Here is a 17,396-nt window from a genome sequence, read left to right as displayed (position 1 = left end):
CTCTCTTATTGGCCGCTCCCCGCCCGTCGCCTCACGGCGGCGGCCGGCCGCGGCCAATGGGGGGCGGGCGCGCGGGGGGCGGGGCGGGGCCGGGCGGCGAGGGCGCGAGCGGCGGGCGCGGCATGGCGGGGTCCCGGCGGCCGTGAGGGAGCGCGTGCGGGCGGCAGGCGCCATGTCGCCGGTGTGGTCGCTGGGCGCGGGGCTGCTGCTGCTGCTGCTGTGGGTGAGGCACCGGGGGCTGGAGGCCGTGCTGGTGCACCACCGCTGGGTCTTCGTCTGCCTCTTCCTCCTGCCGCTCTCCATCCTCTTCGACGTCTACTACCAGCTGCGCGCTTGGGCCGTCTGGCGCCTGCACAGCGCCCCGCGGCAGCACGCCCAGCGCGTCCGCCACATCCAGGCGCAGGTGAGGCCCGGCCGGAGCCCCGCACCCCCACCGCCGGGCCGGGGGGCGGCTCCGCGGGAGCCTGGCCCTCGCCCCCCCCCCCCCCCCCCCCCCCCCCGCCGTGCCCGCCCGGGGCCTGGCGGCGCGGCCCTGAGCCCGGGGCGGCAGCCGGAGCCGGGGGTGGGGGGTGGTGTTTGCCAGCCGGCGGGGGTCTCGGCCCTTCAGGGGTTTGTTTGGTTGTTTCCCGTTGAAACTCTGCTCCAAGTTGCGGCGCCAACCGCTGGCAGGTCCCCGCAGCGGCTGTGGGGCCGCTGGGCTGCAGGCTGCTCCGTGGCGAGCGCTGTGCATGGCCGGGGCGCCCGTCTGTACCGTGAAAATGTTGGTCTGCTAACGGTGGGCTCGGTACCGCCCTTTAATACCCCTTACATCCCGCTTCTCAGCCTTGTTAGTTCCGAGAGATGATCGAAGGGGAGCCAAAACTTTTCCTCCTCCACCCAGAAACGCAGGTGGCTTTCGTGTTGCTGCACTCTCTGGTATTTGTGGCAGTTCTGTCACGTCGTCTTCTGTTTTCTTCTGTGACTCTCGTGTCCGTTGCAGATACGGGTGGATATTAATGTGCACGGAGTTACTCTTTGAGGATTCGAGGTTGGGGGTTTTATCACCAGCTGTAGTAGCGGTTGAGCTTTGAAGAAAATGCTATATAATTGAGGTTTGTTCTCCAGATGTTAACCATTGCGGCTTTGCAAAATTAGGGGATCATGTGTTTGGCTTACACGTTCTCAGTCTCAACTTTTCTCTCTTAGCCTGTTCATTTGCAGGCTCAGACTGTTTTTTGTGTGTTTCAGAGGAGGCATTGCTTATTAACCTTCACAGAACTAAGATTATTTATGATGGTGATAATACCTCCCTTAGCACATAGCTTTTCCTGTGGATTTTTAAAACTCCTTGTTAGTTTCTTGCTAGTTTTCTGAATCCTGTCTCCAAAAAAACCCCAAAAGCCTCAAGGTATTAGAAATGCTTCCTTTATATAACTAGACTCCTCTGGTGGTATTTTACTTAGAAGTTCAGAGGTCTGCAGAGAGACTTCCAAAGTGTCGCTGCTCAACTTAGAGACATCCAGGCATTGTTACTTGCAGGTAACGTGCATGTAGAGGAGTAACAGTATTTCTGAATGTTTTTTCACAGTGAAGGAAGAGTGTTTCTGATACATATTACTGACAACATGTGCACCTGACAGTGTCAGTTCACTTGTTACCTCTTGCAGGTTCGGGAATGGAAAAACGAAGGCAGCAAAAGATACATGTGCACTGGCCGGCCTGGCTGGTTGACTGTATCACTTCGTGTTGGGAAGTATAAGAAGATTCATAAGAACATCATGATCAACTTAATGGATGTTCTGGAAGTGGACACTGAAAGACAGGTAACAAAGTCATCACAAAGCTTTTATAATAATGAAGTTTACAGCTTTTTCTACTGTATCTGTAGCTGAAGAGGCAATTAGATTCCATAAAGAACAAAGGATTTTTGTAGCAAGTAGACCTGTCAAATTTCAGGTTTTACAATGTGTGCTTGGATCATTCCATCAAAAAAACCCAGCATATGGAATTGCTTAGCTTTTATGTGCTGAAGTCTAAAAGACCAGATTGATTTATGGTTCTGGGGACTGAGCAACAAGATGTTGAGGCAGAGGAGGAATCACTAAATAGTTTCAACTATTTTTAGTAGCGCTCTTAGGAAAGTAAGTCTCTGAATTCTGATAACAGATGGAAGTACAATCCAGTTAGCCGTATGTTGTCATTGTTAATGGTGAACACTTAATTTATGGTTGGGGGTGGTGGGGGTGGGGGTTTTTTGTTTTTGTTTTTCAGGTTGTTTGTGTAGAACCTTTGGTGACCATGGGCCAGTTGACTGCACACCTGAATCCCATGGGCTGGACTATTCCAGTGGTACCAGAGCTTGATGATCTTACAGTAGGTAAGGGTCATTGTGATGATGAGAGACTCACTGATTTTGCTGCATTTTCATTAGCTTTTTATGCAGTAACGTTGCATTATTTTGAAGGCTTTAGAAATATTCTGTTGAACCTTATGTTCTGTTGTGGTATTTATAGGCACTTAACCCTTTTTTTTTTTTTTTTTTTTCTTTTTTTAAAATAGTCTTGAAAGTCTTGCCCAGAGCTTAAAAGTGGGGTTTTGTTCTCATAAAACCACCTGCATTTTGGAGTGTGTTTCATTAGATTTGTTATGTGCTCTCTTGGCAAGGTGGCCTGATCATGGGAACTGGCATTGAGTCTTCGTCTCATATCTATGGACTTTTTCAACACACCTGTGTGGCCTATGAACTTGTTCTTGCTGATGGAAGCCTTGTGAGATGTTCACCAGTAAGACAAAATGTTATTTTGCTATCATTTACAATGTCGTTGACAGTTGTCAGTATGGATATATGATTTGGTATGACATACTTTTTGCAGACTGAAAATTCAGACCTATTTTATGCAGTGCCTTGGTCTTGTGGTACTCTGGGTTTCCTGGTTGCAGCAGAAATACAAATGATTCCTGCCAAGAAATATGTCAAAATACATTATAAGCCTGTGAGAGGACTGCAGAAGATTTGTGAAAAGTTTACTGAAGAATCTAAGAAAAAGGAGAACAGTTTTGTGGAAGGACTTCTGTATTCTTTGGAAGAAGCAGTCATCATGACAGGAGTCTTGACTGATGAAGCTGAGCAAAGCAAGGTAACTAAAGTGAAGTTACTCACAAAGTAAAAAAAAAATGCCCCCAAAGTTTAACTGAAGCTATACTGTATGCCAATATAAAACCAGAATCATTATAAGATTGGAACAGCCTCTTAATGTGGGACTAAAAGTTAGATCTGTCCATCAGAATACTTTAGACTGCAGCTCTTTGCTACTATCATGCAGTCTGTAGTCTAAATCTCTTCAATCGATAAGAAATGACCCACTGATTTCATTATTCTAGCAAATAATTTAGTCTACAGCCTTTTCATTCCAGCACCTAAGGAGGAAGAGAATTATCTTTTCTCATGTACAGAACAGTGCTGTTTTAAATCGCAGTTAATTCAGAGTAACTCTTTCCCAGCAAGCTTTTAATACAGTTAATATTAGTATAACACATGAGGGACATTTACAGGAGAGACGTACTAACTGTTCACTGCAACCCTCAACCTGGATGTTTCTCCTCTGTCATAATGTGACTTTGGAGTAATGATGGTTTGAGAGATCAATATTTTAGGAATCCAGTTCTGTCACATTCATGGGCTCTTGGCTGGCTTGTAACAAGCAAGCCTTAGCAAGCCTGCTTTAATTTAAACCTTAATGACAAGAAAGGTAAGAAGATGACATGCATGTGGAGAAATGAAGGCTCCCTTGATCTCTTGTGACAATCTTACTCAGACTGTCACATTGATTCTTCACAGTAAAGGAATTTGGGGACATACTTAATGTTGTCTAGTAAGGTGTAACTGTTACCTGTGTTGGTGTTTACTAGTGAATGCACGTTTTCCTGTAGATAAACAGAATTGGCAACTACTACAAGCCGTGGTTCTTTAAGCATGTGGAGAAGTATTTGAAAGCTGACACAACCGGAGTAGAATACATCCCGGCTAGACATTATTACCATAGACATACACGCAGTATCTTCTGGGAGCTCCAGGTAAGACCAGTTCCAAAATTAAAATAAAATCTGCAGGAAGGTACTCTGCTTTTTCCCACTGTAGGTACAATGTACCTGCCTCCCCTTGGCAACACTTCTTTCATGGCGGAAAAAACCAGTGAAGTTCATGGCAAATTTGTAAGCCCTGCATTTGGGCAAGACAAATCCAAAGGCACTTGTTTATATATAAGGCATTGTATCATAACCTCCTGAATTCTTAGTGCTTTTCTGAATTTAGACCGTAAGTACATATTTCAGCATTAAGCTTTTAGACCTACTAAGTGAATTTCAAAGGCAGGTGATGGAAAAAACGTGAATGTGAAATTACAGCTGAAAATTTACCCTGCCTAAACACAGAATAGTAATTATGCAGTAAGGTCATTTGAATTTCATAAAAGTATTTGTGACGTGCATTTACGCAAGACTTCATTTGGCATTCTAAAAGATACCCATTGCTGCATTTTGAATGTCTGGAGTGAGATACTGGATCCTTTCAGTTCCCAGAGAAGTTAAACAGGAGTTGGCTGTGCAGGAAGTACTTTAAATTTTACAGCTTTAAAATTCCTGTAAGAACTGATCTTGTATGCGCTTCTTCTTGCAAGAGTTCTGTAAGTTTAGCTTCTTATGCACTCCTTCCTTAGCTGTTTTAAGATAATAGCCTGTTGTTCTCTGAACTTCATTCTCTAAAAGTGTTTGGGGCTGTGTGTTGTGATTCATATGACTGAAAATCAGTCGTTGTAACTAAGGGAGGTTTAGGCAGGGCTGTGTACCTAAGTTCAGTCCAGGCCTCTCCTGTTTGTTCATATTTGTATTACAGTAGTTTAGCAAAAGTATCAGCAGTTAGATGTATTGAAAATCTGGCTTAATATTGCTCTGACAATTCTGAAGTATTGTCTTTTGGTTCACTTGCACAATCTTAAGTCAAACTTCTTCTTTCCTTTTTAAAGGATATCATTCCTTTTGGCAATAACCCCATTTTCCGTTACCTGTTTGGCTGGATGGTTCCTCCAAAAATCTCTTTGTTGAAACTCACCCAAGGAGAAGCTATTCGAAAGCTGTATGAGCAACACCATGTTGTACAGGACATGTTGGTGCCAATGAAGAGCCTTGAAAAATCTATCCAAACCTTCCACGCTGACCTTAACGTAAGAACACAGGTTTTTAAAATGCAGCGAATCTTGGACTGTGTATAATAATAACTGACTGTTGATCATAAGGCATAATAATCTGCTTCTGTAAAAGGTCGTTGTATCCTGGGGAGTACTGTGCTTTGCGAGTTTATGATGCAAGGCTGTAGAAGAAGTGAGCACAGCTTTCTAGGAAAAAAAAAGATTTAAAAAAATTAGATTCAAACTTCAGTAGAAGGCCAACACTTCTAGAAGATTTTTATCACTTGGTAAAACTTAAAACTGATTTTTCTTTCACCTGAAATGACTAGTGGTCTCACTATACCACAACTGTAGGACTTAATTTCCCTTTCTTGCTTTTCTGATTTTATTTTAGCTAGTATAAGAAGTACAAACTTGGCAATTTCCATTTTGGACTGGCCTGGAAAAGAAAACTCTTTTTACTCAGATTATATGTTCAGTTGCTTAGGGATCAGGGATGGGTTTGGTTTGTTGGTTTTTTTCATTTCAGGTATTTAAGCAGGAGGAGGTGTAATTCTAGCAGGACACAGTGCATTTTCTGAGCCTTTCAATCTATTTGTTTTAGGGTCATTAGAAAGTGCAGATAAGAACCACAACAAGACAGCTGGAAAGGAAGAGCTGTGTAGGTTTCAGTTGCAAATGGGGAAGAAGTCCCCTTAACTCTTCATTGTGTTACCTTTTATTAAGAGAAATCTTAAAGGATTGTTTTGTTAAAAGTAAGTGATAAAGCACTTTCTTACTTCTGCAGGTGTACCCTCTTTGGTTATGTCCTTTCATGTTGCCCAATAATCCTGGCATGGTCCACCCGAAAGGGGATGAAACAGAACTCTACGTGGATATAGGAGCTTATGGAGAGCCCAAAAGGAAACAATTTGAAGCCAGGGCTTCAATGAGGCAAATGGAGAAGTTTGTAAGAAGTGTGCATGGGTAAGGGTCCCACTCCTTAGAACAGTAATAATGCCATGTAATTTACACTCGTGTGGTTTAATCCCAGTTACTTAATCCCACAGCACTTCAATGTTACAATAATTTAACAACCGCAATCATTGAAAAGTAGTTTTAATTACTAATTTTGATGTTACAATTTTTAGTTATGATTTCGCTTTTATTATTTGATTGCAAAACCAACCAAATGAACGAGTGCAGTGGTGAAGTTCTTGCGATGTGTTTGGGAGCTTCAGGTCACCTAGGCATCCTTTCAGCTCCAGGCTGCTCTGGGAGTCGAGCCTCTGCTGCAACAAAATACATCCATGCACCCAGGTGCGGAAAGACCTCAGCAGGTCTGTGCATAACCCAGTTGCGGTGCAGAGGTGGTGGCAGCGTGGGTCGGCGGCCACTCTCAGCCAGGCTGGCTAGCCCAGCCCTCGGGAAGGCAGCCGCTGAGCTCGCATACTGACTTGTTTCAGGCCGGTTCAGAGCAAGTGCTGTTTTGGCCACAGTCCTTTCGGGAATCCCACAGGCTGTTAAAGTTTGGACAGCTTCCCTGCCTGCCTGCCTGCCCTTGGGACTGCTGTGGTGCCTGCAGTCCTTGCAGCATCGTGCTGCAGCTCTGCCTCGTCCTTGCGCCGGTGTGTCCTTGCACAGCCAGGCCAGCCTTGACTCTCCCCCGCAGTCCCTGTGCGGTGGTGGGAGTCTTTCCTCCCTCACAACTTGTGCTTCCATAGCTTCCTTTTCCCTGCCCCAATTCTTCTTACATAGGACCACAGTAGGCGTGAGATATGTACCCACCATCTGCCACAGGCTCCTGCCAGCCTTGTTTGCTGTAGTAGTGTCGGTGGAGAAGCAGTTACAGGCTTGTTTCTCAGGAACAAAAACCAACTACAAGGTATTTTTACACCATCAGTGTAGTTTATCCACATTTCTGTTTTGACCTGCTTCTCAGTCTAACACTGATTACACCCCATGTGGCTGAGTAACAACAGTGAATCTGCTTCAAGATGACTTGGAGAGTGTAAATGACTTTTAGCTGCAATAAGGATCTGCCAGAGAACAAAGCAACCAAAAGTGAACTTTAAGCTTTTTTTAATTAACTTGAAATTAAGCTTATAATTTAAACCTTTTTACTAGCAAAGTTTTGTCTCTTCTCTACCTGTCACAAAGAAATGAACAATGGATAAATGCTTAATCTTACACTTCCGTAATCACACACAACAATAGAGCTTTTATGTAACAGTTTGTTTTACTGCTGTAGTGTCATGCAGCTGCATTTTAGGAGAGCACAGTATGGATGTAAGGGAGAGTCAACAGCTAAGTAGGGATTTCATTTATTTTTGTAAACGGACCTTTGTTACACTTTGCTTCATTTGCACTACAAATTTATCTTCTTGGCCTGGTCTGATCTGGCAGACTTTTGCCTTCCTGGTTATATTGTAATGTACAGTTCAAAGGAACTGTTAAAAAGTCAAAGAACATATTGCTACATGTGCCGTGAATGCATGTTGTAACACAGGCTACTGTGACACGCCGTGACTGCACCTCCATGGATCATGAGAAAGCGTGCAGGAAAAATACTTCTCATTTTTGGAAGCTGGAATGAAAAGGTTTTTAATGGGAGAAAAAGGAAAGCAGGCTTTCAAAAGCAGTTAGAAAAGTATTTGTCAGGGAGGATTTAGGTTATATGTGGGTTCTGGTGTAAGGGGCGGGACTCTTGGTTTGGGGGAACTTTTGAAGTTCTCTCTAGACTTGTGTTTCTGTGAACGCAAGTTGTTGGAATACAAGTTGTCAGAAGGTTTGGCTGCCCATGGTTCGGATGTCCAAACAGGAACCACTGCTTTATACACATTTTTTAGTCCTTCTTTTCTCTTTGTAGTAGCAAAACTAATGAAAGTATCAATACACTGGTGGCTAAAGAAGTGTTCTGAACCATATGTTAAAAGCAACAGTTATTTTAATTGATTTCTTTCCCCATCTTCCCCTTCACCAAAATGACTGTAGCAGCATTCTGCTGTTTTCACCGGTACATGTTACTTCCTCTTGGAAAAGAGATCACAGTAAAGTTAAATCCACAAAATAATTGGCTGAGTGTCCCAGCGTAACCCACATGAGCAATTATGTTTGCTTGGTTTTATAAAGCATTTTTCGTGGGGGTTTTTGGTGAATATTTGCTATTCATACCTTGCCCTGTTTTGTTTGTTTGGTTTTTTTTAAATATTTTGTTTCAAGTCTTGTGGTGCAATTAGTATTGAATCTCTGTCTCTATTGATTTTTTTTTTTTTTTTTTTTTCCCTCCTCTTCAGTTTCCAGATGCTGTATGCAGATTGCTATATGACCCGTGAGGAGTTCTGGGATATGTTTGATGGTTCGTTATACCACAAGCTGAGGGAGCAAATGAATTGCAAGGATGCCTTTCCAGAAGTGTATGACAAAATCTGCAAAGCTGCGAGGCACTGAGCCTGGATGATCTAATCAAGCAATCAGGGAAAGATTAATTTACCTATAGCTAGTCAGTATATCCTTTTAAAAAAAAAAGCTTTATTGCTCTCCAAATAAGCTTATTCTTGTTGATGTTTAAAGGTATGAATTCCTGCTTTATAAATTTATGTTTAGTATTTCTTCGTATGCTTTAAAACCAATTTTCCAAACTCAAAGTGATTGTTTTTAAGAACTCTTTAAGTGCTAGCCTTTGTATCTAATGTAGTGACATAGATGAATTCATCTATTTCCAAGCAGAAGCAAAATAACTGGAAAGGATGAAGATACCGGAGTTACACCAGCTGTGTACTATAGATATTTAACATTACTTTTGGAAATGATAGGGAGGACTCAGAAATAGGTGCCAAAGCTGAACGCATTGTCAAATGAATCACGATGTTAAAAACATTTGCCTCCGGTCAGTAAGCAGTAGAACAGATTAGCCATGGTACTGTCATCTTTGGCTGTTGTGTGGAACCAGGCTGCTTGGTTTACACGGTCCTGCAACCGCAGCAGAGCAGTTAAAACTCCCTAACAGCGGCTTCAGTTTCAAAACGAAGCATGGAGGTGTGAGGAAAATGCTTTTTACTTGTGCCTATCAGATTTGTAATGATTTTGATTATAAAGGGTAAGTGGATGTAGGTTTTAGGTCCTTTGTCATTGGCTAACAGTGCATTGGGCTTTTGCCCCAAAATGTCAACGTTCTGGCTTTGTAGACTACTGAAAAGAATGCTGCTATTTCATATAGCCAAGCTTTAATTTCAGTTTTTACTCGTTGTGGGTCAGTTTATGTGGATTTTTTTGGGTTTTGGGGGTTTGGGGGCGTTTTGCTTGTGGCTTGATTTTAGTGCCTTATAAATACTGAGTTGGAGGAAGACGTGGGTTGTTTCACACCCTTCTGTCCTGGCCAGTAGGAGAAGGAAGTCAAGGCTTTGTTTATACGATATTTTTTAAAGCAAGTGGCCATGGATAAGAAGAACTCTTGTGAATCCTGATACGCACAGGCTTTGGTTCTGACTCAAGTGACATTTTTGCTTTTCGTTTTTAGCTGGATTAGATTGATAGGCTTTGTAAAAGGACTGTTTCAGTCACCTGGAGAGGAAATCAACAGCAAGTACTGTTCACTTCCCCCTCCTGCTGCTTGCTGGTGAAAATGGCACAGTCGTGGACTTCATGCAGTCAAGTGTTGAAGTGTGGAAATGTTTTGAACCGAAGCCCATGTCTTGTCCAAGCAGTACTTAAAACTGTTAACTTGAAACTTTACTGAGCTTGAGGGAAAAGAAAGTCTTTTTATTGAGGCTTGTGTAGGGGGTAACATGAAGAACTTTTTAAACAGTTACCAGTGGGAGGCGGTGTGGTTTTTATATGCGTGCTAAACCAATGATTTTATTTATTGATAGATGGATGTTTATGGTCCAGATGAAACCAATGATAAAGCAGTAACAAGAATAAGCTTGGCCTGTTTACTCAGTGATGCATGCTGGGCAAATCGTGTGCAAATAAGGTACCCCTGAAAATGCCACGCAGGGGACTGGTAGCAGGGGCAGCCCGCCAAGGGGAGACGCAGCTGGTGCAGAGCACCTGCAGTGCTGCCCAAGCCGCGGAGCCAGGTGGGAGGTGGAGGTGCGTCAGTGATCCAGGAGTGTCTGCTACGCTGTTCCAGGCTGCGGGGTACACAGGGAGGCAAACGCTGATGCTCAGGGTGTAACCAGCCTTCCTGCCCCTGTGAGGGAGGTGACACAAGAGCTGTGTCCTTGTCCCTGGGGCTAGGCGATGATTCAGCCCAGGGCTTGTACGATAATCTGCACAGAGCAAGAATGGGTCTGGTTAGCTTTTAAAGGGTGATGTTAAACAGCTAGAGGATATGCAAATACTTTTACTTAGGCTGTGTTTCTCTCACTTATGTACTGATGATCTTTAGGTATGCACTGTATTTGTTTTTTCACTTTTTAATTTATTGGCAAAGTTTGTATGACGTGATTGGGTACTGTAACTGTATCAGTCATGCACATGCATAATTGCTGTTGCTCTTGATTTTCGGTTGTACGGGCTGTTTAAAATAAAGATCTAGCCAGCTTCGAAGTGGTGTCCTTGGCTGGTGATTACCTACTTTTCAGCAGCTGTGTTTACCCTTTCTGGTGCTTACCGTGTTGTTACAAATGGTCCGTAATTACTGGGAAGTGCTGCTGCCTGGGTGAGAGACTAGAGGCATGGTGAGGTGGCTGGGAGATGAGGGCCCTGGCACCTCAGACAGCTTTGAAGGAATCTCTTTGAAGTTTGTGAGACTACACTTACCTCTGCCCAGAGACACACCTGTACAAAACAAACACTCTAGCAGAGCCTTAACCCTTCAGTTATGCCCCACTAACTCCACATGGCCTCATGATGCCAATTATCCTGGTGGGTTGGGGGTTTTTTTCACCTCTCACCTCATTCTTTCCCTGTGGTATTTTGTCCAAGAAAGACAAACCGCATTTTGGATTTGGGTGCTGTAGCCATTGACGCAGAGAGCTACTTCATTCTTCTCACCTTCCCCCTTTGAACGAGCAGTCACAGAAGCGAGGGTGAAGATTCTGTGCTCTTCAGCTCAGGGAGTCCTACATCTGTTTCCTTGGAAAATGCCTTCACAGCAGCTCCGTAGGCTTAGTCAGAGGCAAGCCTGCCCCTCCCTTGGCCACAGCTGGTGCATCCTCTCCCAGTGCTCTCTTCCCAGGGAGAAGTCCCAGGCTTTCTCCTGAAATCTGGGCTGCCAAATGCCTCAGCCCCACTGAAACTGCAGCTCAGGTGCCAAAGCCCTGCAGCCCTTTAATCACGTTTGGTGTTGGCCCTGGCTTACCACAGCCCTCGCCTGTCACCCCAGCGGTGTTCCTGCTGCCTGCCCTCGCCCCCGTCACTGCTCTGGCTTTTCCCTTCAGAGACTTACCTCCTCCCTTGCTTGCCTTTCTAGAACAATAATCAGGATTTCCTTAAATCAGTGCAATTTTACCTGTGTTCAATTATCTTCCCCACCAAAGGATAACTGTAGATTAATTAGCATACTTAATCAACCACAACTAACATGTAATTACACCTAGATTTAATTATTCCAGTCTGGTCTAAACACTAGAATGAGACTTCATAAAGCTTAATTCTTAAGTGAACCAGTGTACTCCCAGTACATTTTTATGGCCATTCCTTGTTACCACTGACACAGCTCTGTTAATTTCAGTTTCTCCATCGCCTCTATGTTTTAATATCCTACAAAATTTGGAAAGATGACACTAAATTCCCCCTGTTTCTCTCCAGCTGCTTATAAACATTCACACTGCTAATTCAAGTGAAGCTGTATGTTCTTGTCAGTGGCTTGTCAGCCACCGTTGCATGAGCTGAGGGCTCCTGGTGGGTCTCTCTGCTCCCCTGAGGTTCCCCCAGTTTGGGAAACCCCCGGTGCGCTGCGCTGGAGCACTCCACCGCCTCATGCTGCTCACCTTGGTGACTGGTACAACAGTATTTAGTTTGTCTTAACCAAACCAAGCCTATATTGCAGGGGAGGGAGGAGAAGAGACACTAATCGGTGTTAGCCCGGACAAGCAGTTCTTCTCATCGCAGCGGTCTATAAAGAACTCGATGAGCTCTGCAGGCTTGAGCATGCTCACCAGTCACCCACTGCTAGCTGTAGTGAAGGGCTGCCGTGTCACAGCCTCCCCACTGAAATGCAAACTGTCCAGTTCCCCAGCAATTACGAAGATATCTTCATGTTTGACCTCTGTCAAGTTGCCTGTTCCCCACTCGGCTGGATAAAGGAGAGAAGCCATGTGGAAGCCTGCTCCTCATCCCTAGCCAAGGTGGACTGTTTCAGACTAAAGCTTTCCCTGTCTGCTTTGAGCCCTTTAGGCTTTGTTCTGGTTCTCCGTGGGGAAGCTGCCAAGATGAATACAGCTCCACGAATGGGTATTAAGGGAAGGGCTCCTACCTGCACTGCTTCTGCAACGTGCTGCTGATGCTGCTAAAGTAAAAACTGGCTTTCAAGCAGCAGAATATGACTTCCCGGGAGGATACAAGGAGCTCCTCGCACCTGAAAGGACTCAAACCCAGCAGCCCTCATCCATGAAGTGCATCCACTTGCTTGCAGCTGATGCAGAGCAAAACTAATAGGAAGGGTTGTCTGAGCATCCCTTGAAAAGGGCAAAGGCCTGAGGATGCAGGCAGATAACGTGGTTGTTGCTGAGCTCCTGCCCCTCTGCTGAGCACCAGCCAAGCTCAGCCGCCTCGGGGCAGTGCGTGCTCAGCGGCAGGTGCTCAGGTGCTGCTGTGCACAGGGGGCACCTTTCCCATGACCTGGCAGGACATGGTGCCATGGGCCTTTATTCACCATTCACTCTTCAGTAACCTGTTCTGGGCAAGAACAGCAGCACCCAGAGAAGGACTTACCTCCTCTATAAAAGATGGGTGTCTGGCCAAGTCACCCAAGTTTCCTTGATAATCACTGGGGAGAGAAAAGCACCCCCTGAGGTCAGTCTGCCCTTCTATCACAGCCAGCCACCCGATGTGGGATTTCTGCCAAGGGCTGCTCTATTCGGAAGACTCACCAGCTGCCTGAAGCTCAGGAGGACTGCCTGCCCTTGCTTTGGCTCCAAAGACTTTTGTCCTCTCCCAGGGGTGCCAGTAATGCATTGGGAATGGTCATGGAGGAAGCTCAGAGCCTGACCGTTCCCGCATCCCTCTCACTGCTGTGCCCGTTCACTCACTTCGTTCACAGTAAAGAAGCGGTAGGACTTTCTGTTGAATCTCTTGGTGGATGACCAGAATGGAAGTTGGCTGGTTTCTCAGCAGGCTTTGCGTTGTAGGACCCTGTAGGAACCTGTAGAACCCCACTGCATACTGTGCAGAAGAAAAGATGTTATGTTTCAGTTTGCTCATAAAAAGAGCTGCACAACATTGGAGAGCTGCCCATCCATCCACCCATTCATCCACTCATCCATCGGTTCCCCTGGAGCCTAATGCATCCCCACCCTGGGCACCCGCTGCACCACCAGGGATGCCAGTTCCACCCTGGAGTGCTCCCAGCCTGACCTGGGTGTCCTGGACCATCATGGGCAAAAAGTCCCCATGCAAGAAGCTGCTTCCCAGTAGGCACAGACAATCTGGGAGGTGAGGAGAGCTACACCGCTAAGCCCAGCTCTCCCCACACATCGGGGCAAGGCTGGCCAGAGGCCTCACCTGGCTGCCCATGTCCCTAGGGAGCACCTGCAGCCCCACACTGGCAGCTCTAGTCCCTGAGTGCTGTAGGGATGGTGGCAGTCCTTGCCATGGCAGCCATCGCTGTGGCACCCAGCATCCCGGTTGCCCAGGGAATGTCCCCTCCTGGCAGCAGTTAGGGCTGGTAGACAGCAGGGTCAAGGCAGGGATCCTGGTTGTAACGGAGATGCCAGGGTGCAGGGCGTGTGCAGTAATTTTATATCCCCCAGTAACTTCCCGAGGGATGAATCTAAGCCCTGCAACTTTCACTTCACTGGGCATAAAAACATTGTCCTGCAGTGGTGCAGTTACAGTAACATCACCGCAGGGAATGAAAGTACTCAGGAAAGTTAGTCAGCCAAGTGTGTGAGCCAGCACCATGGGCTCACGGACCCTACAAGCTGTGCAAGAGCATGGCCAGGGTCAGACGAAGTGTGCCACCTCTCTGTGCCAAGATCCCAAGCCCAAACTGCAAATCCAAATTCGGCCACTGAATGACTTGGTCTCCCACCTGCCCTGACTTCTCCTCCTTAGCCCTGGCCTGGTGCTACCTGGGGATGCTGCTGAAAGAAACATTTCCCACCACCCCAACGGGGATCTAGGACTGTGGCTTCTCTGAGACTGACCTTCTAAATCGCTTTGGCAAGGGGCTATCCCCAGCGCTGCCATGCCGGGGACTGATTTGAGGCAGCTGTCATTGCTTGCTTGGTCCTTCATTCATCTTCCCCCCATGCTCAGCATTTTTGGTCCTGGAAATCCCCCAGGGCAAAGAGAGGAGGCCCTAGAAGAGAGCCAAGACCCTCGGTCCTGGCATATGCAGGACACACCCCGCTCAGGCCACGTGTTTGGCCCTGATGGCGTAAAGCAGCCTCCAGCAAAGCATCAGGCGAACAGTCTGGTGAAAGACTGCAGGGACAGCAGTACCTTTATTAGATTCCCCTGGCACAGCTGGAAAAAATAAGGAACACAGACAGGCTTTCAGGCACATAACCCCTGAGCTTAGCCCCACATTCAGTCCTGTCTGCTGATTTAATATGAGATATCAGCTTTCCCCTCAAACCATGTCTCTTGTCTAGCCTTAAACCCTCCCAGTTAATTTGCCCCAGTGAATCAATCCAAGATGGTTTTGTCCCTTTGATCAGCACAGCAGGCAATAAGTCACTAATGGAAACGTGTTTCACTTCTCTGGCTCAAACAGGCAACAGAAACAGTGAAAGACAACCCTGCTGTCCTGAACCACCTGGCAAATATCTCCCACTTCCTGGGCAAGCAGGAGATGGCCAAAGGGATGTGCCACATGGCACTGGAGGTCCTGCAGAACCCACAGCTCTGCCAGGCATACTGCACCCAGGCACAGGCATGGGCAGGTCCCCCTCCTGCAGTGACCTGTCCTACTCCTCCAGCCTCCGAGACAGTCACAGCGCTTCTCCCAGACAGCGTTTGCATCGTTTGTTTAATTGTGGTGAGAGACACACAGGGAGAAGTAACTGCCTGAAAAAAAACAGTGGAGGCTGGTCTGAGAGTGAAGTTGCTACCTGGCAGCCAGGAAATCCGGCTCCAGCACTGAGGTGCTGAGGGACTTCCCCAGGTCCCTCTGGGCAACCTTTCACAGGATGCTGAGTCACCTTGCAGAACTGGCTGAACCATTTAATGACTTTAATGCTCCTAAATCGCTCAGGAGCATTGAAAATGTGCTCTTTAATCCCTTGATTCTGCCCATTTCCAGCCCCCTGTAAACATGAGTGTACATTAATGAGTATTTCCCATTAAAGAAGAATCATGAAGACTTACCCCAAATCCCATTTTTAAATAAAACAAGGACTTATTCTTACTTCCGTATATTTAAACAGGATTATTTAACTCCTCATAAAATGAGGCTCAGTGAAATGAAATTTCCTCCTCTAGTGGAGTACTTCAGTATGTGCTTACAACTGCTCTTCAGAGATGTTTAACTTCCTTTGAGCTCGAGGTAGGATGCTGAAAAGTGCAGTGTGGAGGTGGTCACTGGGTGCCAGGTGGTGTCTGTCTGCCAGATTAGACTGGAGGAAACTGAAATGACATAAGAAAAAGGCTTTTGATTTCTCAGCCCTTCTTCAGGCACACTCCTACGGCCAAGCGGTTCAACCTCTGAACACGTTAGGCCATGCTGCCCCCATGTCCTGAGACTGAGCCTGGAAGGGGGAGCGGATGGGCTGGTTGCTTTCGAGGACCCCATGATCACCAAGAACCAAATTCACAGCCCAAGTCAAGAGGACAAGCAACATCTCAGTGGCTTGCACCACTTTTCCATGAGCCAGCCTGAGGTCCCACTTTGGAGACTGGGATGCTGGTGCTGGGCAAGCTGGCCTGGCTTGGCACAGCCAAGGAGCTGACCTGATGCATGCCAGTGGTTTGTACTCATATCATTTCATCATCATCAATCTGCAACTGGGCACAAGCTGATGAGTTTCTTCTGGTCTCTAGATCTACATGAAGATGCGTCTGCAAGATCTGGAACAAGATCTTGGTCCTCAAGGTTTGTCTGTACCTAAGGACAAACCTGGACATGGACCAGGTGAGGATGGGTACATCATACCCCTGAGATCCCAGGGAGCTCCTTGCAGCATCCCCATGTTTTCATTAACTCTCAGCCCTAAAGTCAGACCACAAAGACTGAGGGCACTGGCCCTCAGCTGCCTCTCCCTCCTGTTGGGCTCAGCTCTAATTACATGCAAGGGAGATGAGGGGGTGCAGCAGGGCTGAAAGCAGGAACAGGGAACAGGGGAGTTGCTGCAGTTCACATCAGCCTTGGCTAGGAGGGAATTCTGAGAGTTTACAGGAGTGAAGAGCTACCAGGAGGCACTAGAAACAAGAATGGAAGCAGGAATCCATCCCCATGTGGGTGCTATGGACAAGGTGCTGAGACATGTCAGCCACACTCCCCTCCATTATTCCCCTCCACAAAGCCCAATGGGGAATGTCATCCTCGGAGGCAGCTGTTGGGCTCTTTTCTCCTGACAGCCCCATTTTGTCCTGCCCCATCTCTATTTACTATTTCTTACTATTACATGAGGGTGGATGCTGTGCAAGAACTTCCTAGCAGATGAAACTCCTGGACAAAGCCATGGAGTTTGACTTGGGCGATACCGTTCCTGAACTGCAGCTCTTCAGTGGCAAATGCCTATGGCTTAAAAGCCAGGAAACACCATCGAGTGCTTCCACTAGCATCAAGTGCTTCAAGCGGGCCATCAGACTGAAAAATGCAGGCTCTACCAAAAGCCTGCAGTGCCTCCTGAAGCCACTGCTTATGCTCTTTGGTCAGATGAAGCTGAAGACAGAAATGCTGATGCAGGAGGTGGAGCGGTGGGTTAAGAAAGATGAGGAGAAATTCCCATGGTAGCACCTGCAGCAGGAGCTGAGGACGGTCTGTTGCAACCGCCCACCGGAGGTGATCCAGCCATGATCACCCAGGGGAGGACAGAGCTGGTAAAACTGTTGTTTGAGATTATGAAGGTCGATTCTTCCAAGGGCAGGATGAATGAACAGTCACTGTCCCTCTGAGCCACCGGGGTGGCAGCAGGTGCTGCG

At 46.5% G+C, this 17,396-nt stretch overlaps 2 protein-coding genes across 2 annotated transcripts; both read left to right on the top strand.

Annotated features, from left to right (window-relative positions):
- Positions 1 to 82: 82 nt before the first annotated feature.
- On the top strand, positions 83 to 10,694 carry DHCR24 (24-dehydrocholesterol reductase). Its single transcript, XM_055725010.1, has 9 exons — positions 83 to 403; positions 1,647 to 1,802; positions 2,251 to 2,356; positions 2,644 to 2,762; positions 2,853 to 3,116; positions 3,910 to 4,053; positions 5,001 to 5,198; positions 5,950 to 6,128; positions 8,438 to 10,694. Exons 1-9 carry the CDS (start codon positions 173 to 175, stop codon positions 8,589 to 8,591), a joined length of 1,551 nt encoding a protein of 516 aa, XP_055580985.1. The 5' UTR covers positions 83 to 172; the 3' UTR covers positions 8,592 to 10,694.
- A 3,629-nt stretch (positions 10,695 to 14,323) lies between these two features.
- TTC22 (tetratricopeptide repeat domain 22) lies at positions 14,324 to 17,271 on the top strand. The gene is given in 4 exon segments (XM_055724964.1): positions 14,324 to 14,481; positions 15,033 to 15,186; positions 16,293 to 16,466; positions 16,909 to 17,271. Coding segments are annotated over 4 exon segments (849 nt in total).
- Positions 17,272 to 17,396: the final 125 nt, after the last annotated feature.

The sequence above is a fragment of the Falco cherrug genome, chromosome 12 (genome assembly GCF_023634085.1).
Source record: "Falco cherrug isolate bFalChe1 chromosome 12, bFalChe1.pri, whole genome shotgun sequence".
Taxonomy (NCBI): Eukaryota; Metazoa; Chordata; class Aves; order Falconiformes; family Falconidae; genus Falco; species Falco cherrug.
This window is presented reverse-complemented; position numbering and strand designations above follow the sequence as displayed.

What these genes read in the sequence shown, in the direction of transcription:
- DHCR24 (XM_055725010.1), top strand. Translation starts at nt 173, where the DNA reads ATGTCGCCGGTGTGGTCGCTGGGCGCGGGGCTGCTGCTGCTGCTGCTG. An exon ending in AAGTGGACACTGAAAGACAG is followed by an intron (nt 1,803 to 2,250) that starts GTAACAAAGTCA and finishes TTTGTTTTTCAG; the next exon opens with GTTGTTTGTGTAGAACCTTT. An exon ending in TTTGTAAGAAGTGTGCATGG is followed by an intron (nt 6,129 to 8,437) that starts GTAAGGGTCCCA and finishes CCTCCTCTTCAG; the next exon opens with TTTCCAGATGCTGTATGCAG.